The sequence below is a fragment of the Protobothrops mucrosquamatus genome, unplaced genomic scaffold (assembly GCF_001527695.2).
Source record: "Protobothrops mucrosquamatus isolate PMUCROS unplaced genomic scaffold, P.Mucros_1.0 scaffold218, whole genome shotgun sequence".
NCBI lineage: Eukaryota > Metazoa > Chordata > Lepidosauria > Squamata > Viperidae > Protobothrops > Protobothrops mucrosquamatus.
The window spans coordinates 853,032-876,667 of NW_015386571.1; the positions used below are offsets into that span (position 1 = coordinate 853,032).

Here is a 23,636-nt window from a genome sequence, read left to right on the forward strand (position 1 = left end):
GGGGGGTCAAGAAGGAATGCAGAAGCCAGGAGGGCGCCAAGCCGCTTCGGTCACGTTCGTTCGCGGAGTCGGGCGTCTTCCGAGGGGCTCGGAGGCACGTCCCAGGCCATCTCAACGCCGATTGGCGCGCCGATGGGCCGTCGGCCAAGGGGCGGGGCCAAAGGCGCAGAGGCTCGACCAATCGGCCCATTATAAAGCTTCGCTCGCAGCTGGTGCCGACGCTGGCGTGGTAACAAAGCTGGTTCTCGCGCGCAGCTTCTGCTCTTAAGATCTTTCGCCACGATGGCTCTCCGTAGCAGTTTCGCTCGGCTCCTCCAGCAAGCGGGCTCCTCTCTGCGAGTCTCTCGGGAGCTCTCCCATTCGGTGGCTATCATCGGGGCCCCCTTCTCCCTGGGCCAGGTAGGTGGCGTGGCGGGCAGGGGGATAGTCCGGACCACCGATTTGTCCGTCCGGGGGTGCGAGGGGGAAACGGCAGGCACGGTCGAGGGAGGCGTCCTTTGGCCCTTTCCAGGGGGGGCTGCGGACCTCCGCCTTCCCCAGTGAGCCTAACAAAAAGAAGGGAACTTTGTGCCGCCTGCTAGCCGGGAAAGGAGATGCTCCAAAGATTAATGATCAATTATCATTCGTGCCCGACCCGGTCGATCCGCGACGATTCGCCCTAAGCAGGAACAAGGCTGCTGCATGCGGTGGTCTTGCGAAGCCTGCAGCGATGAGGAGGGGAACCGTGCGGCGGTGGGTGTCGGAAGGCAGGAAGAAAAGGTGGGGTGGAGCCTTCTAGAGAATTTGGCTGGCGGGGAAGGGGGGCGGCGGCGGCGGCGGCGGCGGCGGCAGAGGATTCTCCTGGGAAGTGGAAATTTCCAAGCGGCCGCTTTGTCCCCGTGAGCTCATCGATATCATTTCCCACGGGTGTCGCTTGGAATCACGGCGCGGATCCTGTTTTGTCTTGTAGAAAAGAAAAGGAGTGGATCACGGTCCTGCAGCGGTCCGGAATGCGGGGCTGGTCGGAAAGCTTTCCCGCATGGGTAAGTGGGAAGGGCGGGATGGGAGCCCTACCTTTCGGGAAGGGATCTGAGTTCTCTGTCTGGTCCTGCCTAACTTCCCCACCCAGTCGTCCATATGATATGATTCATCATGAGTCCACCGTCTGAAAGATTGCTTAACCTGGGGCCTTCCAGATTGTTGGGTGCCCATTGTTCTAATGTTGCCCAGCCAACATCCTGTTTAAGGAAAGGAGCAACGTGTATTTTGACTGATCATAGTATATCACACTCAAAATCTGCAGTCCATCCTCTCATAAATTCCCTAGGTTATTGAGGTGGGAGTAAGAAATCATGGAAAGGATATCATTGTGGAGGATGACTTATGAGAACCTAATCATTTTCAACGCATAGACAAGATCATCAAGCAAAAGTGACTAATTTTTGAATAAGTGATTGAAAATTTTGAAACAGACCTAAATAATTCCAAAAAGACTGTGTTATTCAGTGTTCTTGAAACCCCATCAAATTAAACCTTCCTAATCTCCCAGTTAAATATGAACTCGGTACTTTCTTCTTTTTGAAACCATCAGATTACCACAAAGATAACTAACATAATAACACCGTAAATGTTTTTTTATCCAAGTTATCTTGAATTAAAGCACTAGTCACACATTTACACTAGCTGATATGAACTCATTCATCCAGAGTTTAGCTTTTTGGCAGTCAATAAAAATGATTAGTAGTTACAACATTCCAGAGATTCCTGAAGGAAAACAAATTCACAGTTCAATAGTATTTTGGTGTAAAAAGTGAATATCATTTTGTGAAGATGACTGCAATACATGTCCATTATTAACTAAGAAGTTCTATCAAACATTTTAACTCCTAATTCCTTTTATTAGAGGGGTTGTTAAGTCCCAGAGGATTAAAAAAATGTTTAAAACTATTCAAAAGTAGTGAAATAGAAAATCCTTCAAAAGTAGAAAAATGAGTAAACTTTATCTGATGTTAAAATTGTAAAAATGGCTTTAATTGTAAAGATTGACGAAACCTTGACGTTTGAAATTGAGTCATAACTATTGAGTAAAAAAAAAAATAAGGAAGTAATCTAAGAAGTATCTGTGTAGGAAAAACATAAGGTAGCTGTATATGAATTGAAGAAATATGTAATACTTAGTTAGAAAATGAAATAGAAAACTTTTGAGTAAGCTAAGTTAAGGACTACATTATCGGTCTTAATTCCACTCAACATATGCAGCATTCCCTGTTTATAGTGTCCTGATAATTCTGGACACATTTTGACTATAAGTTCATACACAAACCTTCATATCCAAGGAAAAATGATGAAAATGAATAATTAAGTGCTCTAAAAATGTTGAAAAGTAGTAAGGCCAAAGATTTAAATGAAATAACTGAGAAAATTTAAAGAAGTGGTTTGCTTGTGGAGGTATTATGTGATTCGTCTATCTGAGAAAGCTACTGCTGTGGCTGATTATAGAAATAATGCTGTTATTGTTGCTCTTTACAAAGGGAAAGTTAACAAGAGTGAATGCAAAAACTACAGAAGAATTTCTTTGTTGTTAAGAGGGCCTGGGAAGGTGTTTGAACTTTGAAAGTCTCTAAGAGGTGACAGTCTGAGAAATGTAATGTAATCCCAGCCTTTGCTTTATAGCAATTCGTTAAGAAATGGATGAATGTGAAAAATAAAATTTATTGTGCTTTGTAGATTTAGGGAAAACACAATAAAGCAAACAAAGTTGAAATATACAATGTAGAGTTGAAACTGGCTGCTGAATGCAGTATGTACATGTACATCTACTCATAGAAGTAAAATGCATGAAAATGAAAGAAATGCTTAGTGAGTGAGTTGGCACTGGACAAGGAAAAAGGGTTTGGAATGACTTCATGGATAGCTGTGTTTATGGATAAACAGAATGCTTGTGACTATAGGTGTGTTACTTGGGAATTTGAATGTAGAGTATGTGCAGATTATTTTGGCTGAGAATATCAAAATGATTTGCAGCAAATGTTAAGGATACTGTATGATGCAACAAGGAAACTCAAGCTGAGAATTAATACATTGTATCAGCGTAGTTGTGCTTGACAGGCAATATAGAACAATACACAAATTGTAAAGAAATGTGTAACTTGATAGTATATTTAATAATGATGGGAGAATGAATAAAAAAATTAAAGATGGTACAAATGCTGGTAGGAAAGTAGAAGGAAACGCATGTTCAGGCCACCCCAATGATGCCCTTGACGTGATGACCCGATGTCTGGAGGCCGTAAGGGTCTGGATGGGGAGAAACAGACTCAGGCTCAACCCTTCCAAGACCGAGTGGCTGTGGCTACCGGCGCCTCGGCATAGTCAGCTGATTCCATCGCTGACTATAGGGGGCGAAACTTTGGCTCCCTCGGAAAGGGTACGCAATCTNCTGCACTGGCTACCGGTGGCTTTCCGGGTGCGCTTCAAGGTGTTGATCATCATCTTTAAAGCGCTCCATGGCATCGGACCTGGATATCTTCGAGACCGCCTCCTGCCACAGATTACCTCCCATCGGCCAGTACGCTCCCACAGAGTGGGTCTCCTCAGGGTGCCGTCAGCCAGACAGTGCCGGCTGGCGACCCCAAGGGAGAGGGCCTTCTCGGTGGGAGCTCCCACCCTCTGGAATGAACTACCCCCAGAGATCAGGGTGATCCCTGATCTCCCTTCCTTCCGCCACGCCCTTAAGACTTGGTTATTTCAGCTTGCAGGACTGGGCTAGGGGAAATTTTTAGCGGGGTTTTAAAATAATTTTAAATTAATTTGGCCAAATGTTAATATTGTCTTTTAATTATGTTTTTAATTGTAGCATTTTGTATTTTTGTAGTTGTTTTATCTGGCTGTTAGCCGCCCTGAGTCCGCAAGGAGAAGGGCGGGATATAAATATAATAAACATAATAATAATAAACAAACATGAGAAATGAATGTTTGTTGAAAGGAGGGAAAACTTCAGTGTATAAGAATGAACTTCTGCCCATTGCATTATACCAGAGAGTTGGTATGCTAGAACAGGGCTTTTCAACCAGTGGTACGGGTACCACCTGTGGTACATTGGCACCTGGCAGGTGATACACAACCATCCTAGAAAAGTGGTAGCGGGGGAGGGGAATGAGCCAAACCGGTGGCAGCACCGCACAAGCCTGAGCGAGAGATGGCTGGAGCTGCAGGGCTGTCAAGGCTTAGTGGAAGCGCCAGGATCAGCGCCAGGCTCCAGCTGGAGCTCGGCGCTGATCCTGGCGCTTCTGAGCCCAGAAGAAGCGCCAGTCAGCTTCTTCAGGGTCTTGTGATTTACATTCAGATGCTTGTCAACTGATTCATATTTATGACGGTCACAATGTCCCAGGGTCATGTGAAGTGACCAAAACCTGCTGTAACCACCCAGCAGAGGGGGGGGGAAATAAAAAACAAACACCTCCCACCCCACCCCCGCTGCCAATCCTCAACAGAAATGCTCACAACAATGAAAACCTCAGACAGGAGGAAGAGTGTGTCCGGGCAGGCAGGCATCTTGCTCGGCTGTGGCTTGGTGGGCACTTTTTTCAGTGCCATTGTAACTTCGAACAGTCACTAAGCGAACTGTTGTAAATCGAGGACTACCTGTACTTTATCACTTTTTACCTTTTGACACCTTGCTAGGCGACTGGTGGTACTCAGATGTTGCCATATCCTAAAAGTGGTACAATGGGTGAAAAGGTTGAAAAGCACTGTGCTAGAAGAAACTTTGCCTTAGCAATAGGATACTACAGATGCATTTGTGGAACGAGAAAAAAGTAGCACTGAGAAGCAATGGATGGTGAATAAATGTGGAGTGAATACAATAAATGACTTGTTTGAAAGATATGGTTTATTGACATGGAAGGAAGGAATAGGGTTCACTTGCTCTTAAACTATGTGAAAGAATAGTGGTTGAGAGGAAGAGAAGACTAAAGAAATCATGGTTGGATGGAACTGATAAGCTCACAAAGAGAGATAACAAGCATAAAGAAGAGGCAACATATGCAGTGGTAGAAGTGAGGATGCCCCTGTTGTGGCTCCGTCTTGTGAGCCCCTCTTATCGGAGGAAGAAGGCTCCGAACATGAAGGAGAGGAGATGGCTAGGCCTCCCTCTCCAGGACCCTCCTCTTTGGCAATGCCTCAGGTGTCTCCCGACGGAGAAGAGATTGACCAGGAGCTGGGTGGTTCTGAGATTGGCCAGGAGCCAGGAGTTTCTGAGATTGGCCAGGAGCCAGGTGTGTCGGATAATGAGGAAGAGAAGTTGTGGCTGGATCCACGCCAGCGTAGGAGCGACAAGCGTGCGCAGCAGAAAAAGAGATGTGCCAGAGATTAAGCTGAGTCACTGGACCACACCCCACAGGCTATAAAAGGGTGGTGGTGGCCATTTGGACCTCTGTGATGGACAAAAGCTGAATCTCTGGCAAAGTAGTTTGCTGTGGCTTTAAACTGTGTGTATTGTTTTTGTTTCTGTGTGTTTGGAGTAAAAGGTCTTGGCAGGCAGCTACGGAGCTGCTGCCAACCTATGTATATGACATTACAATTGGCATCTGTATAGCAACTTTCCCCAAGTGCATGTGTTGCGCCAAGATTTCCTCAGCAGCTGGATCTTTAGGAAATCTAGGAATTGGTTGAACACCAACCAATTACAGGGCACTGTAATGTAGAAGATTTTGTTACTTAAAAAATATAGCCTGAAATGATGCACCTTGCCACAGTATCTGTGAGACAAGGTAGCCATCAATCTGATGTCTTCATGGAAACCTTTTTTCTTGCCCAACTGATTTGCATTCCTTTATAGTCCTTACTTATTTTTTGAGTAGGTTAGAGCAGTGCAAAACACAAATCTCTCTGATATGTTTATTAATCTGAATACCTCTGAGCTCCACATAAATATTATTTGAAAATTAAAATAGAAGTGTCTGCAGCTCAGTGCTTTAGGTGATGGTTGTGCCCACCTATCCATAAAAAGAGGAAAAATAAGTTGAAGTCTGTTAATTTAAAACATTTGTATAGCCGCTCCTCTTAAAAGAATTACGGATGGCTTATAACCAGCAAATATTAGTAAACATATTAAGAGAAGTGGATAGGGGTAATGCACCTATCTTCTGGCAAATGAAGTTCCACGATTGGCAATACCTATCACAGCAACCATTTTGTGAGAGTGCCCTCATATTTTCATAATTTCAAACAAATGTTTCTACTTTTGTTCCATAAGATTCACTTACCAGGAGTCTTTCAGAATTATTCATAGGGAAACAATAACAATTCTAAATTCCATCATATTCTGTCACTAGACAAAGCTAATCTATACAACTTTGCTTTCTTCTCCCATTCTGCTTGTTCCTAGGTTGTCAAGTATATGATTTTGGAGACTTACGTTTCACCCCAGTGCCCAATGATGAACTGTACAATAACCTGGTTAAGTACCCACGCTCTGTAGGATTAGCTAACCAACTTCTGGCTGATGCTGTGAATGGAGCTGTGACAGCTGGGCATAGCTGCATAACCATTGGAGGCGATCATAGGTGAGTTAGGAAAAGTGAAACTACCATATGACTTTTATATAAAGACCATCAAAATAAATGTTTCTTTACCTTTAGACCAGTGATGGCGAACCTTTTAGAGACTGAGTGCCCAAACTGCAACCCAAAACCCACTTATGCATCGTCGGGTGCCGGGTGGGTGTGGCCCATTGGGTGGGTGTGGCCCATGGGGTGGGCGTGGCTGCGGTGGTAACCGCAGACTGGGTGGGGCTAAAAAGTTCAATCAATCAATTCCAACTTTGCGAGATCTTTTTTTTCCCCGCGAGAAGTTGAGATTGACTGATTGATTGAACCTTTTTTTTTTTTTGCACATGGCGGCGGAGGCCTAAAGCGAAAAGGTTTTATAAAACCCAGCTGAAGGCCTAGGACTGGGGCGACGGCGCGCGTGCCCACAGAGAGGGCTCTGAGTGCCGCCTCTGGCATCCGTGCCATAGGTTCGCCACCACTGCTTTAGACCCATGAAATGCTTGCTTGAAAGAGAGTAACATGAACAGTGTAAAAAGGTGTTGAGTCCTAAAAATATTTGGGTTATGGCAGTTGATAAATTCCACAAATGATGGGCCTGGCAACACTAGATCTGAGAATGATTTGGGGGACTAGATGATGTTTTATCCATTTAAAGTTATACTATAGAATTCTACAGCAATGGTAGATACGGTAGGTAATGCATATACTACTAGTGTACTAAACAAAAATAGTCAATCCTGAATTTAAAAACTCTTTTGTAATTAGACAGGAACACTCATCTGCTTCCATTACCATATTCTCAGTGAGTCTAGAATAATCTGCTAATTAGACTGTTGTAGAAAATGTGGGAGTATAAAGTTACATACTGGTTTCATATTTATCCCCTTAACCCCTCAATGGCAAGACATTGTGGGCAGGATCATATGCACAATATGCATTTATGATATGAATTCAAGTGCAGTTGTTATATATTTGGCTTCCAAAATGATTCTGTTAGCCCACATTTATCAGATATCCTAATTCTACAGACAAGGCTGATATAAATTTGAACTGTTTTTCCCTTACAGTTTAGCACTTGGTTCTATCAGTGGACATGCAAGGCAATACCCACATCTCTGTGTGATCTGGGTTGATGCCCATGCTGATATTAACACTCCACTCACAAGCCAATCAAGAAATCTCCATGGGCAGCCGGTTTCATTTCTTTTAAGAGAACTTCAGGATAAGGTAAGTTGGGATTGCATGGTGATGTCAACAAGGAATAGCACTTATTGAGCTATCAGTATTTTTTTTAATTGAAAGTAAACTTTAGATATCAGACAGATGACATATTTATTATTAGTTCATAGGGGCATATATCCTGAACATTGAAGAGTGGTGTTCTTTAGGATACAGTATTGGGTGCATAATTCATAAAAATGCAAGTACCTCTATATTGAGTTAGTCAACATGATTTGAGATTGGGTGGTTATTGGTTTACTATATGGCAATTCTACCATACAATCCTTTCAGGAGAATAGAACACACATGAGCTTACATAATCATTTAGTGACCACCTCATATAGCAACCATTTGCAGTTACAATGATGATGGCAAAGCAACCCTGCAACCGTTTCTCACATTTATGACCTTCGCAGGACTGTACATGTAAAGCAGGGGTGTCAAACTGCCGGCCCACGGGCCAGATGTGTCACGCCAAAACCACGCCCACCCCATTGCCGGCAATAGAAAAAAAGTCGCGATATGTCGCGTCACGTGATGTTGCAAGTTTGACACCCCTGATGTAAAGCAAAGGTAAGCTGAAGTAAGATTATAAGCAGTCACATTTTTACTTAGTGACCTCTTTGCTTAACAGACCCAATTGTAGTTGCTAAATGAGGATTACTGTATTGTTTTTTTCTACCTGTTAGGAATAGTCTGTTACTTGATGAATTGTAGCTGAAAGTTGATGGCTGTAGCTGCTGGTATTCCTGCAGTTTCCCTTCCAAAGGAATGATCATGCATGGATGTGTTTTCTATACAATAGGTCTCTACCTTGCAAGTCCCCCCCCCCGTAATTTAAAAAGCACTTGTTTGATCATACCCACTTGAAAAGTATCAACTCAAGATATTGGGGGGGGGGGAAGATATGGGAGACTTTGTTAGCTAGATTTATTTCTTGCTTTCAGCAGCTCGAAATGGTTATCATTCTTACCCAAACTGAGCAAGGTAAAATAACACTGTAGCTAAATACTCTTATTATATCTAACTTTTGGAAAGTGTTACAATAAGCTAAATCTTAATTGCCCCTAGGGCAGGGATAAAAGTAACTTGGGTTCAGCTTTTTTTTTTTTTAACTCTTATTAACCCTAGTCAGCTTGGCAAAGAACTGATTTTGAACAGCACATGCTCAGTAATCTGAATACGCAATTATAAACGGGCACAGCAGGACCTGATCTTTTCATCAAGGCAAAAAAATTTCCAGTTGTTCTGTACATGAGTGCAATGACATGTGTACAAAAGAGGCACACTTTGCATTGCAAAAGTGCAACTCTGTTTTCTACATCTACATTCCTTTTTTCACCTCTCGGTGGAGCCCTCCGGCCATCAAAGCAGTTCATAATACAGTTCATGTAGTGACCGTTTGAAGTTACTGGGGCACTGAAAAAAGCGACTTATGGCCATTCTTCACACATAGGACCGTTGCAGCATCCCCAGGGTCACATGAACAAAATTCAGATGCTTGACGGTTGCAGTTTCCCAGGGTCATGTGATCCCCTTTTGTGGATCTTCTGACAAGCACATTTCAATGGGGAAGCCGGATTCATTTAACAACTGTGTTACTAACTTAACAACTGCAGTGATTCACTTCACAACTGTGTCAAGAAACGTCGTAAAATGGGGCAAAATTCAATTAACTGTCTCGCTTAGCAACAGAAATTTGGGGCTCAGTTGTGGTCCTACGTCGAGGACTACCTGTATGTATTTCAATATTAGCATGTTTTCAAAAACCCGTGTTTTGGATCCCAGGAAATTTTATGTAAGGAACTGAGCGAGACCTAATCACCTTTTATTGGGAATGCTGATATCCTTTTGGCTTGGACTGGGGGGAAAAAAATAAAGTATCTTTAGTCTATCACAATTTATTCCTGTGGAAGAAAAACTGTTACATGTCTGCAGCAATGTCATCTAAAACAAGATTTCTATAACAGGATATTGGGGGGCGGGGGGGAGTCTATACTAAAATCATATTGAGTTGGCCAGGTCAAAATAATATTTTCTAGACCAGTCTTTTCAGGATCATGTTTTTCTGTTATTTCGAAGGTGCCAGTGCTTCCTGGATTTTCCTGGCTGAAGCCCTGTCTTTCACAATCAGATATTATTTATATTGGTCTGAGAGACGTTGATCCTGCGGAACAGTAAGTACCTGATAGCTAGTTTAAATTATTTAAATTAATTTAAATCAATTTGTTATTTAAATTATTCCCTTCCTCCCAATTTGTAGCAGGATTATTGCTATATTTCAGACTGTAAGGGTATTTAACTTTTAACCTGTTTTCTCAACAGTTATATTCTGAAGAATTATGGCATTCAATATTTTTCAATGAGACATATTGATGATCTTGGAATCCAGAAAGTGATGGAAAAAACGTTTGACCATCTTTTGGGAAGGTAACAGGAATATTTGTTAGGCAATTAAATAATCCAGAAACCTGGTCATTGGCAACCATTAGCCAATTCCTACTGATTACTAGGATAAGTGACCTACTGCAGATGAACTGTATTTAGTAAACAATAGTATTGTCTTTTGTCAAGAGGGCCAAGACCAATCCATCTGAGCTTCGACATTGATGCCTTTGATCCATCACTGGCTGCAGCAACAGGGACGCCTGTCTTGGGTGGATTAACATATCGTGAAGGCATGTACATTTCTGAGGAAATACACAACACAGGTAAAAACCACTTAAGCATATTTTTTTTAAAAAAATTGGGTTAATGTAACAAGAGTCACAAAAATTTTAATTATATGCTTGCAGGATATCTGTACTACAAAAATATTCAGAAATGTTTAAATCAAAATGTTAACAAAATAAGTCTAATAGACGCTTGGATTCTTTATTCTCTCTCTTCCAACGATTCATGAGGCATCCTGAAGACAATAGCAGTGTTTTTTGAGCTTTCAGATGGCACCTAATTTAGTTTTACTAGTTAGTAAAACAATACAAGCTATGCTGCCAAATTTTAGCATAAGCTATATGGAAACATAACCTTGTTTAGAGAAGTTAATGTTCCCAGTTCATCTTCCAGTTGTTATCATTACACCCTTTTGTTTTCTGTGTATTTGTATTATAGCTTCTCCAACCCTCTTCTTGACTCAGTTGGATTAGAATTATCAGGGAGTTTTAAAGGCATATCATACTTTAAATATTTAACCATTCACTTGCCCTTGGCAACAAGAAAGCATAGAAAAAGAAAACAAAACCATTGGAAATTATTGTTGCTTTGGATAAAAGTAGGATTGAAGTATAATGCAACATGTAATGAGACAGATCTGTTATTTGGCTGAAGAGATTTAAGAATATATATATATATATATTGCAAATTTCTGTCTTTTGCTCCAAAGTAACTCACTGCCTTCACTTTCTCAGGCCTGCTTTCAGCTATGGACCTTGTAGAAGTAAATCCATTCCTTGGAACTTCACAGGAAGAAGTGAATGCAACAGCCAGTTTGGCAGTAGATGTGATTGCTACAAGCTTTGGGCAGACGAGAGAAGGAGCACACATTGTTTTTGAGAACCTGCCAACACCTAGTTCGCCAGATGAATCAGAAAATGAAGAGCAAGTCCGGCTTTAGGTCTCCCAAGTGGCAGCAGATGCCACACAAAGGGCATTATGTATAGTACTGCTGATCTACTAAACAAGTGGACGGAACAGAAATCAAGTGTACTACATTCTGAAGTCTTCACTCAGCTTTGGAGTTTTGTTTTTGTTTTTTAGTTGGGAAGTCAAACTGTGCCACAAATTAGTATCTTCAGTATACATGACTATCGTGTTATATTGCAGATGTAGTTCATCTCCTCCCAGTAGCACTGCACCCTTCTCAGAAGGACATGTCAAGACTGACAACAAGCCAGCACTGTATTTTAAATGCAGTAAATACAATCCATCTTTTCAATCTATGTCACAGCTATTGCCCAGGTATGTCCATATAGTGGATTGAAGACAGCAAAGCAGAAAAACTGCATTTCTTCGAGGCTTAGGTGAAGAACTTATAGTAGACAAGACCTCCCAGGATAATTACCTCCAGGATGATGATGACAGAGAGTAACAATTTATTTGTCATAAGCCTAGAAAGAAAGAGACATGAACTTTGTTGGTTTTTTTTAAAAAACTGCAAGTTGTTACCATTTATGGAATTATGGTGATCATAGAAACCATCCAATTTCATTTTTAGTAAAGCAAACCCTTTGCATGCTTACTCAAAAGCAAGTCTCTTTATGCATTGCTGATTTAAGGGAAATCCTAGGTAAATAGGCATAGGGATTCAGCCACCGTGGAAAAAAATAATGCTGTAGAAGGACAGTACCAGCTATTTAATTTCATTTAAAACATCATGGTTCTTGAGATACCTTATAAAACATTAAAATACTCTTGCTAGAAGTTATAGAGCCTCACTGTAGGGTATGAAAAAACATAAAAGAATAGAGGCAAAACACTCCTAAATGAAGAGATACAGCTGTAATAATTCCAGTTTTTGGTAAATGGGAGAGCACAAAGAGCTGAAAATCTGATGATAATTAATGGCTTGAATATTGTTTTTAGTAGTTCCTTTTATATAGCAAGTTCTTTCAATAAATAATAAACCTTACTGAATGGAAGCCCTGGGTTTTCTTTTTTTTCTGCTAGCATGCTAAAAACTGCTGCTGTGGACGTGTATGTGGACACGAGGGAACCACAATAAGGATCCTTTGGGATCTGACTGCTCAAGACTTCTTTCTATGGGGACTTAGTCTCAGAGAGTGGTCAGTATTTGCAACCATGCCTATTGGAGAGCTTTAAAGAACAATCCAGCCGTATGTGTCCAGTTAGTCACCTGACAAGATGTAGAAATTAGACGTTACACAGCATTCTATATAGTACAGGTAATCCTCGACTTACGGCCACAATTGAGCCCGAAATTTCTGTTGCTAAGAGAGACACTTGTTAAGTGAGTTTTGCCTCATTTTATGACTTTTCTTGCCACGGCTGTTAAGTGAATCACTCCAGTTATTAACACAAGTTGCTAAGTGAATGTGGTTTCCCCCACTGACTTTGCTTGTCAGAAGGTTACAAAAGGTGATCACATAACCCCAGGATGCTACAATCATCATAAATATGAGTCAGTTGCCAAGTGTCTGAATTTTGATCATGTGAACATGGGGGTGCTGCAATGGTCCTAAGTATGAAAAACAGTCATAAGTCACTTTTTTCTGTACCGTTGTAACTTCAAACGGTCACTAAATGAATATAAGCTAAGGACTACCTGTATTTATATAGCTTATTTTCTGTTGATTCTTCTATTCTGAGAGGTGAGAGGCATCTTAAATTTAGGGACATATCCTAAATATTATATTCTTGTTTCGGGGGGGGGACTAAATCAACCTACAGTATCCACTTAAAGAATACTATAGCTAGAGAAATATACTGCTCAAAAAAATAAAGGGAACACATCCTATAGCAGTGTTTCTCAACCTTGACAATTTTAAGGCATGTGGACTTCAACTCCCAGAATTCCACAGCCAGCAATGCTGGCTGTGGAATTCTGGGAGTTGAAGTCCACATGCCTTAAAATTGTCAAGGTTGAGAAACACTGTCCTATAGGATTTCTTATAGGATGTGTTCCCTTTATTTTTTTGAGCAGTATATTTATGTTCATGTTAGGATCATCTTATCATATTCCTTTAGCTCTGGCAATCACTTCCTATATAATATGGGGCAGGCCATAGTGCTGCATACAAAAGGAGGAATTGGCAAATAAAGTGTCCCTTCTCTCGCTTTAGCAAAAGCTAAATTACCAGATCTAAACTGAAAAAATCCAGGTGACCCATAGACAGAAACAAAGAGATACATTTTTGCTGCTTTCTACTCATTGTCCAGTGATTTGCAACCTAGATGTGGTAGCCTGAGCAAAGCTTGGTTTGGATTTGTTCAACAACCAACTAATGCTCCCTCACTGTTGGATTTTGCATTTATGCACAAATGCCTAAAGGTGCACCAATCATACAAATTAAGTCTGGGCCCTAACTTACTTGCTAACTCCTAACTAAATGGGCCTACAAATTGGTGAACTTTATCCCTGAACATTGCCACCTTTCCCACATCTATATGAAAATAAAAGCCATTCCTCCATATGGACATCGGAGATAGGCCAAGCCTATACTGAAGGAATAAGCTTCACAAAAAACCCAAACATACAAAACATTTTAAAGCATTATTTCACCAACCTTCTCGACATGGAACGTAGGATCTTCCGGCTTCTGCTTAAATTTTCATTTGTGTTTACTAACTGTAAAGAAAAAAACCACCATGAATTCCCACCTGCTTGGCAAGGGATAAGGGTGCTACTTTTGACAGTTGGAAAGCATCATCTGTTAAACACAATGTTCAAATTAGGAGATCAAGCCAAACTTAGAGAAGGATAGTTGGCCTCTGTTTTAAGGTGACGATTGGAACACATCCAGTCAGCTCAACTCTTGTCCATAACATTCTGTAATAATTAAAAGAAGCACGATGCACCCCAACTTATGTATTTCTGTATTTTTTTTCCTTTTATACTAATAGACTGAATTATGTTTCTGATAACAAGGCCAAATAACACACTATCCAAGGTAAATTCTTGGTCTTTTCCTGAAGGGAAAAATATTGATAGTGAATCGCAAAGATATCCGGTAAACAAGCAGCAGCGTTTTGGGGCTGGTTAAGATTCCATCTTCTGCGTCAGAGCAGAGACCATGAGTAAGTTTCATTATTGGACGTGGACTATGTATTAATCCATTTATCTAGTTCCTGAGATTTCAGCAGTTTATTAAAAGATAAGTGTTATCTTTAAAATAAATTAAAGAATATATCTAAGGAAGATCAAAGCCAATCTCAATAAAACAATATTTGATTCCAGAGGTTTAGAAAAAGTAGACCTATTTTTCTACCAGAACAAGAAAAAGTGGGGGGGTGTTTTTTTAAACTATATTGTTACATTAAATAGTTGTATAAGCTAAAGTTTGCTCTTTTATTGCAGTTTCCCCTCTGCGCTATGAAAGAGCAAAGCCCCATGGAGAAGTGATACGGGGAGAGAGCAGTGCTGGGAGAGTAGAAATATATATTGCGTTCATAAGACTTATCTGTTGATAAGAGAGGAAAAACAGACTGTTCCATTCCAGTGGCATTTTGAAAACTTACTCTGCCTTTGGTGCGCTCCAGCTGCTCACGCTGCCCACCTAGTTCTTCAATGATGTCACTACCAATTTGATCAGTTTCTGCAGCAATTTGGTGTGTCCGGTCCAAGCTCTGAGTGGCTCGATTCAAGCTTTCTGTTCCCTGAAGCAGTAACACCCTCTGAGACTGCATCTGAGTCTAAGAGACAATTAAGACCTATTTAAAAAGGCAGAAGGGATATTTTTATCTTTCAGTATGTTCTTCTCTGAGAGTGGAGATTTAAGTCATGCTAGCAATGTAAAAGGAGAACAAGAGGAGTTTCCTAATGCCAAGAGAAACAGCCTATTCCAGTGATGGCGAACCTTTTAGAGACCGGGTGCCCAAACTGCAACCCAAAACCCACTTATGCATAGTCGAGTGCTGGGTGGGTGTGGCCCATTGGGTGGGCATGGCTACGGTGGTAACGGCAGACTGGGTGGGACTAAAAAGTTCAATCAATCAATTCCAACTTTGCAAGATCTTTTTTTTCCCGCAAGAAGTTGAAATTGATTTGATTGAAACTTTTTTTTTTTTTGCACACGGCGGCGGAGGCCTAAAGCAAAAAGGTTTTATAAAACCCAGCTGAAGGCCTAGGACTGGGGTGACAGCGCGTGTGCCCACAGAGAGGCCTCTGAATGCCGCCTCTGGCACCCATGCCATAGGTTCACCACCACTGGCCTATTCTTTTAAGAAAATATTGGTGAAGACACTGAGAGGATCCCATCTTCTTGTCCAAACTATCTCTGATGACACCAAGGTTTTTAATTTGATTCGCCAATCAAAAAATGTCCCTTATAGTATAGCAGAAACTATACATACAGCTTATTCCCGCCCCCCAATTGATTCAAGCAAATGCTGTCAACATTTTCTTGGAGTATTTACAATCAGTTTCCCCCCCCCTCCTTTCAATGTAGACCATTCAGCTATTTTCTTAGGTCAGCGGCCCCCAACCTTTTGGGCACCAGGGACCAGTTCTGTGGAGAGAGGTTTTTCCGTGGACTGGAGGGGGTGTGGTTTTGTGTGCTTCCTGCGGATGGGGCTTCGCTTGTGTGATGACCCAGGGCACAGCACAGAGGCAATGCAGTCAGCTGGCAATTCAAACAGTCCTTTAATTGCTCCAAATTTTCCCCCAAATGCTCCCAATTTCTGACAAGCCTCCAACAAAAGAAACACACACCCCTTCAGCTGATTTTGGCTGCAAGTAGTTTCACATACAGTCTGATTAGAAGCGGAATGTACTCAAGGCCACAGAGATAACAAGGAATAACACATAAATCATAAACCTAAGAGTCTGTGTGAATAAAGGCCTGCCTGAGCAGTTTCAAAAGAGAATCCAAAATACAGTCTGAGGTCTTTAAACATTCAAGCAACGTTGTCAGTCAGTCCAATAGTCAGAGTTACCAGGTTTCCAAACCGAAGTCACAGAACAAGAGATCAGCAACACACAAAACTCCAAGGAATCAGCGTTTGTTCCTGACAAATGCCCCTCCCCACAGCGTCTCCTTAAATCTCAGTCTCCAGGTGTGCCTTGTGGAGAATAGTTGTGCCTGCCTGTGTTGTTCCCTCCTTCTCTCCACTCTCAGTGCTCTAGGATCAGATGGGGGGGGGGGCCTTGTTCAGTCTGTCCCACTCCTGAAGCTAAGGTGACCAATCGTCCTCCTTTAGGGAGGACAGCCCTTCTTTTGTACTCATTTAAATAATAATTAATAGGCATGTACGCATCATTACAATATAAAATGTTATTGTTGCAAATGTTTTTTATTATGCATTTATCATATTATAGTGTATTCTGTATTGTTGCAATGAATAAAATGTTTTATTTACGATATTTTTTTCTTCAATTTATTTGTGTCCTCCTTCTCATTGTAAAAAAGTTGGTCACCTTACTGAAGGGCCCTGGCCTGCCTCGGCCTGCTCTTCCCCACATTCCTCTGAAGCCACAGACACCTCTCCCTCGACTTTCATAGGATCCTGTTCCAGCTCATTTTCCTCCTCAGATTCAGGCTCTGAGGGAGGCATGACAGCTTGTTTGTTCAGCCCAGTTTCTGGCATGCCATGGACCGGTGCCGGTCCACGGACCAGAGGTTGGGACCCCTGTCTTAGGGACAAAGAACTAAACTGATTCAGTCAGATATTAATAGTGTGGTGGGCCTAGACCACAGGTCGGCAACCTGCGGCTCCGGAGCTGCATGCGGCTCTTTGAGCCTTCCCCTGTGGCTCCCAGCCTCCTCTGCCATTTGCAGAGAGAGACAGAGACAGAGAGAGGCACTTGTGCTTCCCTGCTTCTCTCTCTGTCTCTCTCTGTGTTTGTGTGTGTGTGTGTGTGTGTGTGTGTGTGTGTGTGTGTGTAAAACAGAGTGGATTCACGGTGTTCTCCGACAAGCTGAAAAGCTTTTTGGGTGGGGCTCCTCCCTTTGCTGCGTCTATGCAGGAAGCAGGAAGCAGGAAGGGCAGGAGAGAGCTAGCTAGCCCAGCTATGCTGACTCAGGAATTCTAGGAGTTGAAGTCCATGAGTCATAAAAGAGCCGAGGTTGCCTACCCCTGAGCTTGTTGGAGAACAGCTTGAAGCCAGCATGCCAGGTGAGCAGAAGATTGGAGAGAGAGGAGGGGAGAGAAAGAGAGAGAGATAGAGAAAGAGAGAGAGAGAGAAAGAGAGAGGGAGAGAGAAAGGAAAGAGAGAGAGAGAGAAAGAAAGAGAGTGGGGGAAGAGGACTGGCAGACCAAGGGCAGAAAGAGAGAGAGGGAGGGAGAGAGAGAGAGACCCTTTTGACATCTAAAATGAAGATAACACTGCATATATCCTTTTTTACCTATATATGTGTGTGTGTGTGTGTGTGTATTCAGATATTTTTGCTGACAAGAGTTAAAGATTTAAGTGGGAGACTAGTATAGCTATTTCAGATTCATTTATCCTCAAAATGCCAAGGTGTAATCAATCAGACCGGTCTGTCTGAAAAACTTTCTATACACACACACACACACACACACAGAGTATATACATATATATATACACATACATACATACATACATACATACATACATATGTAAGGTAAAAAAGGATATATACAGTGTTATCTTCATTTTAGATATCAAAAGGATTTTGCGGCTCCCAGTATTTTGTTTTCGGTGGGAAACGGGTCCAAGTGGCTCTTTGAGTGTTTTGGGTTGCCTACCCGACCTAGACACTATACAGTTTAAATGACATCAAACCTAGCAATCTGAATAGTGAAGAATTATATAAACTGCTTGCAGTAAAATTCAAATAGCACAGAGCGTATTAAAAATGAATTTTTTTTCAATATGCTACATATTTAACTTAGCAATCTTCAAGATGTGTGGCTAGTTCATTAGACATGACAAAACCTAATGTACTGTGCTTACTACTCACTTCCCTTGAAAGGGAAAAAGAAAATGTTTATGTAATCATTTTAGTGGATGCTCTAATTTTTAAAAAATACCTAAATTAACGTTTTTTAAAAACCAAGGCTCCTTGGTGTAATAATTACTGGATCAGAAACAGGGAAAATGCTGATTCTCCCATAGGCAAAGAATCCAGTGGCTTTGGGTCAGTCACTTTCTCTCCACTCAGTGCATCTTACAGGTTTGTTATTATGGGGAAAATAAGAAAATAAGAGGAAGGAGCATCATTCATTACAAGACATCTTGCGTTGTACAAAATAAAGGTAGGGCACAAATCAAATCAATCAATGGAAATTAAAATACATCCCAGATTGCCTTACTGATAATCAGCATATGAAAGATGCATCTAAATGATCACTAGCAGCACTGAACAGAGAAATATCTTAATAAGCATTCCAGTGTTAATCTTATTTATATTCTGGTGCCTTTTATGTATTACAAGAGTTAAGCAGCTATTTTAAATACATGCCAGTTGCCAAGAATCCGAATTATGCAACCATTATGTAATCATAAGGATGTTGCTAAGTCATAAGTGTGAAAAATAAATGTAGGCCACTTTTTCAGTGCCATGGTAACTTCAAACTGTCACTAAACAAATGGTTGTAAGTTGAGGACTACCTGTATTATCAATGATTCCTCAAATTTGGAAATGAGAACTTGTTTCTGTTTTCTCTTAATTTGCTAAATTCTCCAATGAATTCTTAAAAAGACCTTTACTATTTGCAGAATTTGGAGATCAGCAAAGGCAGGAGGGATCTTTACTACTGCATTTACTATTCAACTAAGCTCTCACCCCCTCCATTCTTCTTTCTTTTCTTTTTATTCCCTCATTTTTTTCAAGAAGAAACTAAGCTTGCTTCCAATCCATCAAGCTAGTAAGGGCGCATAAACTTTTGTATTAACTTCTTTTAGTACTTTTGTATTTTCTAATTGTTTCATAAGTCAATTTGTCTCTTTTCTACAAGTCTTATTACGTCTTCACCATGAGCATAGCCTCTGCACATCTTCTTGAATAAGAACCTGAAGCATGTTGACATCAGAACAACCTTTAAAATAATTGTACACTTAATACTCACTCTCTGCTCATTTTCCGTAGAGAAGATGCCAAATTTTGAATTCCCACGTGCACTTGGAGGTACTCCCAAATCCGTACTTTTCATTTTCCTATGAAATGTGCTAAGATCTCCTTTGTAAGTTCGAATTTTAATCATCATTTGATTGCGGAAGGACACTGGGGCATATTTCAGTTCTTCTTCCATTTCCCTTAACTAGAAGATTTAAAAGTAAACATGTATAAAAATCCTTGTTACATTTGTATTTGAAACATGTAAATCAAGTCTGAAAATGATTAATTTACCAGAAACACCACAGAGACCTAAATTAAAAAACCCACTCAAATTTCTTATGAATCATATTTCATTAGCCTGTGACTAAAATATAAAATACAATCTATATAGCAATTCACTTCTTTATTTCTAAAATATGAATCCCATGTTTTTGTTTTAAAAATGTTATTCTTTGTCTGACCAAAACTGAGTTTATTTAGAAAAAGCATTCTTCCAATTTAAATACATTTCATACAATGACAATAAGAGCCAAAAATGGAGAAAACTTTAAGTATGTTCACGTTACTTATACAAAACAATGACGAAAATATGCTTCATAAAAGTTTATAAAGATGCAGTTGTTTATAAAACATATGGAACTTATCTGTTTCAAAAGTAAAAAGCTACAGTGTGTAGGAAACCACCAAATACATCAGGCAAAAGGCTAGATTTCAATCATTTCCCTATCCTCTTTTTGCTATGTGAAAGCAATATTATTTTATGAAAAAAATTAACTACTTTGAAATGGGCATAGCTAAACACAGTTTTGTTACCACTCTGATAACAAAAACAAAGACCAGACTCAAAAGAATGATATTTCACCTTGCTGCATATCAATCTTCATTGTAAATAAATACAATACAATACAATCATCTGTAATTATCTTTGTAGCATGTTAAAGATAAATCATTGCCTTTAAACCTAATTCAGAAAAAAAATCTACTATGAGTTTAAAACTTTTTTTTTTTTAGTAGAAAGCAGATTAATTTGTTCAAAGGGATATTGCAAATACTGGCTTTGTCTTGTCTGGACAAATCATTAAATGGGAAAAAGAAAAAAAAGGAAATGTTTTTGAAATAAATTATTTCAATCAAGTGTTTCTCAGTCTTAGCAACCCAAGTTGAAGTCCCTATGCTAGTTGGGGAATTCTGGGATCTGAAGCCCATTCACCTTAAAGTTGCCAACGCTGAGAAACGCTAACTTCAATCAATACTAAGCACTTTATTAAGGTCCACAGTGTTTAAAGCACTCTGGATTAGTTTCATATACACTAGGGTTCTAAAGCTTCTTAAAGAATAGTTCATATTCTTACCGTTTCATTTGCCTCTTTTAGTTTTTCATCAAACTCTCGCATTAACTTTTTTTTCTCCTCTACAAGATAAATTTTTAAAAACAAACTTTCACCAAAGGACAAAATATTAGCAGTACAAAAATAATTCATACACTAAGTATATTCTTTATAACTGTTGTTCCTGCTTGAGTTTTTATATTAATATCTGAAGAGATTTCCTTCTCAAAAAGGTGGCAACTGTGCTGCCATTTTCAGTAATTAGAGGTAGACGGTCATATGTACAGCAACAAGAGTTGTTAACTTTTTATTGGATCCCTGACTAAATGCCTTTATGAACTAAGATTTTTTTTTATTTTGAACTTTAGGCCAATGTCTCTTGATATAAGCTCTCAAGCAGGCACAACAAAATTTTATATAAAGAGAAACTTTCTACCAATCATACATATGTATATTTGTGTGTGTATATCTAAAAAAATGGGCCACTCATTTTAAATCATTGACTCGTTTTTCCTGTCATTTTTATTCAAATACATTCACGTGTTTCCAAAATTGTCATTTCTAATTCTGTGAATCAGTAGAGCCCATGCAAAATGGCTATTTTTGTGCCACATTAGATAATGGGCTATATTTAACTATATTGCTCTGCTGAGGGAACAATATAGGCCCAAAGCAATGATTTTTTCTTCTTCACATATATCCTGAATCTGTTCTGGAGGGTACATGCAAGGTAATACCTGTTATATTAACCTAATTGGTTCACGTAACCCAATCTTATCATGTACTTCAATCAGGACTGAATAAATTATTTGTAAAGTATTGTTTTAATTTGTGCAGCATTTGTCCTTATGACATTTAGTATACTGAGTTTCTTTCTTATATGTAAGCTGGCCAGAGTCAAAACTGGACAAATAAGCACAATAATACGATAGTATGTAACAACTGCCAAAAAATAAAAGCAAATGTTATTCTAGGCTGCATTAATCAAGGTATTGGGAAAGGTCAAGAGAAGTTAGCATTCCTCTCTGCTCTGCATTGGTTGCACTGCACTCCATTTTGGAAAGTATACTGAAATTTGAAATTATCCAGAAGTCAGACCAAGATGACAAGGAACCTGAAAGGAAAAATAGTTGGAGATGTTGGCCTGGAGAAGACTCTGGGATGATGTACTAGCTGTTTTCAAGTATCTGCAGGGTTGTCGTGTAAATGTTAGGGGAGATTTGGTGAATATCATTTCAGGAGACAGAACAAGAAACAATGGGTTTAAATGACAAGGCATTAAAATTCATTGGGATACTGAATATTGGGGCATTGGGGCAAATAAGAAATGGTAAATGATGGAACAGACTACCTGAGGAGGTGCAGAATTTTCCTTCACTAGAGGCGTTTTTAAGCTGAGACTGGATGAACATGTCTCTAGGATACTCAGCTTGTAGATTTATGCATTGCACAAGGGTGGACTTCACGTTTTACATTATGTGAGCTGGCAAAAGTACAGGTAGTCCTCGACTTATGACCACAACTGAACCCAGAATTTATGTTGCTAAGTGAGAAAGTTAAGAGAGTTTTGCCCCATTTTATGACTTTTCTTGCCAAATTTGTTAAGTGAATCACTGCAGCCGCTAAATTAGTAACACAACTGTTAACTGAATCTGGCTTCCCCATTGCCTTTGCTTTTCAGAAGGTCGCAAAAGATGATCACATGACCCCAGGACCCTGCAACTGTCATAAATATGAACCAGCTGCCAAGCTTCCGAATGTAAATCACGTGACCATGCAGATGATGCAAAGGTTGTAGTCACTTTTCCCAGTGCCGCTGTAACTTCGAACAGCCACTGAATGAGCTGTTGTAAGTCGAGGACTACGTATATATCTTGTATAACTCTATATTGTCTATTTGTCCGCCGCATCGCACGGAGAGGCCGAAGCCAGATCAGGGAACAGGCTCCCGCCCCGCCGCAGGACTAGAGCGCTGCCTTCTCACGTACCAACCGACAGGCTCCCGCGCAGCCTCTCCGGGGCGCTTTGCAACTCTCCATGGAGGCCGCGAAAAATCTCGTGCAGCCGCTCCAGATGCTCCGAGGAGAGGACGCCGCGGTCCGCCATCCCACGAAAGTCGGGAGCGAGCAGCTTTTTTTCCATCCGACGCCTCACCGGGCTGACTACCGCCTAGAAACCATCCTCCACCGACACTTCCGGGATAACGGGCGGAGCTTAGGCCACATCCTCGCCCTCTTTCTTTGCAGACCGCCCCGCCAGGGTGACTAAAACAATGCCTGGGAACAGTGCCGTCAATCGCAACAGCGCCGCCCTCGTTCCGGCGGAGAAACAGTCATTTCTCTGAGAGTGGTGGTAGTGGTGGGGGCGACAGTGTGTGTGTTTGTTTCTCCCACAAAGAATTTGGCCTCCAATTGATCAGGGGAGATTCGGGCAATAACGTTGTCTCCTTAGAGTTAGGTCCCTTCTGACATCAATATGAGAAGTGGTTGGCATCTGTTCTCCTATTCAGCTGCTACCCTCGTCCAACCTTATTTGACTTTTCAAGATTAGTCATGGGTCAGAGAGGTCAGCTGGAATGATGCAAAAAATCTAAGCTCATTTAACTGAAAGTACTTGAGTCCTTATTGTGCTCATTTGTCCAATTTTGATTCTGGCCAGCTTACATATAAAAAAGAAACTCAGTATATTAAATGTCATGAGGACAAAAGCTGCACAAATTAAATCAATGCTTTACAAATAATTTATTCAGTCCTGATTGGAGTACATGATAAGATTGGGTTAAGTGATATATGGTCGGGTTTTTTTAGGACCCTTCATTTAGCAGGCAATTTTGTTGGGCAAGAAAAATGCTGTGTAAAGTG

General features: G+C 40.6%; 2 protein-coding genes across 2 annotated transcripts; one reads left to right on the top strand and one right to left on the bottom strand.

The window, feature by feature from the left end:
- The first annotated feature begins 206 nt into the window (after positions 1 to 206).
- On the top strand, positions 207 to 11,390 carry ARG2 (arginase 2). The gene is made up of 8 exons (XM_015814099.2): positions 207 to 399; positions 950 to 1,022; positions 6,368 to 6,545; positions 7,598 to 7,757; positions 9,834 to 9,928; positions 10,077 to 10,181; positions 10,326 to 10,462; positions 11,159 to 11,390. The coding sequence occupies exons 1-8, from the start codon at positions 283 to 285 to the stop codon at positions 11,362 to 11,364; spliced, it is 1,071 nt and encodes a 356-aa protein (XP_015669585.1). The 5' UTR covers positions 207 to 282; the 3' UTR covers positions 11,365 to 11,390.
- Positions 11,391 to 11,761: 371 nt separating this feature from the next.
- VTI1B (vesicle transport through interaction with t-SNAREs 1B) lies at positions 11,762 to 22,961 on the bottom strand. Its single transcript, XM_015814100.2, has 6 exons — positions 22,764 to 22,961; positions 20,800 to 20,858; positions 19,458 to 19,649; positions 14,946 to 15,119; positions 13,994 to 14,055; positions 11,762 to 11,857 (listed from the first exon to the last, which is right to left on the bottom strand). The coding sequence occupies exons 1-6, from the start codon at positions 22,915 to 22,917 to the stop codon at positions 11,767 to 11,769; spliced, it is 732 nt and encodes a 243-aa protein (XP_015669586.1). The 5' UTR covers positions 22,918 to 22,961; the 3' UTR covers positions 11,762 to 11,766.
- Between the last annotated feature and the right edge of the window lie 675 nt (positions 22,962 to 23,636).

Bases quoted from the DNA above. Each gene is read 5' to 3' on its own strand.
- ARG2 (XM_015814099.2), top strand. From the start codon at position 283: ATGGCTCTCCGTAGCAGTTTCGCTCGGCTCCTCCAGCAAGCGGGCTCC. The intron at 6,546-7,597 runs GTGAGTTAGGAA...TTTCCCTTACAG, and splicing joins ACCATTGGAGGCGATCATAG to TTTAGCACTTGGTTCTATCA. The intron at 9,929-10,076 runs GTAAGTACCTGA...TTTTCTCAACAG, and splicing joins GACGTTGATCCTGCGGAACA to TTATATTCTGAAGAATTATG.
- VTI1B (XM_015814100.2), bottom strand. From the start codon at position 22,917: ATGGAAAAAAAGCTGCTCGCTCCCGACTTTCGTGGGATGGCGGACCGC. The intron at 20,859-22,763 runs GTACGTGAGAAG...TTTATCTTGTAG, and splicing joins GCGCGGGAGCCTGTCGGTTG to AGGAGAAAAAAAAGTTAATG. The intron at 15,120-19,457 runs GTGAGTATTAAG...ATTGTCTCTTAG, and splicing joins CTACGGAAAATGAGCAGAGA to ACTCAGATGCAGTCTCAGAG.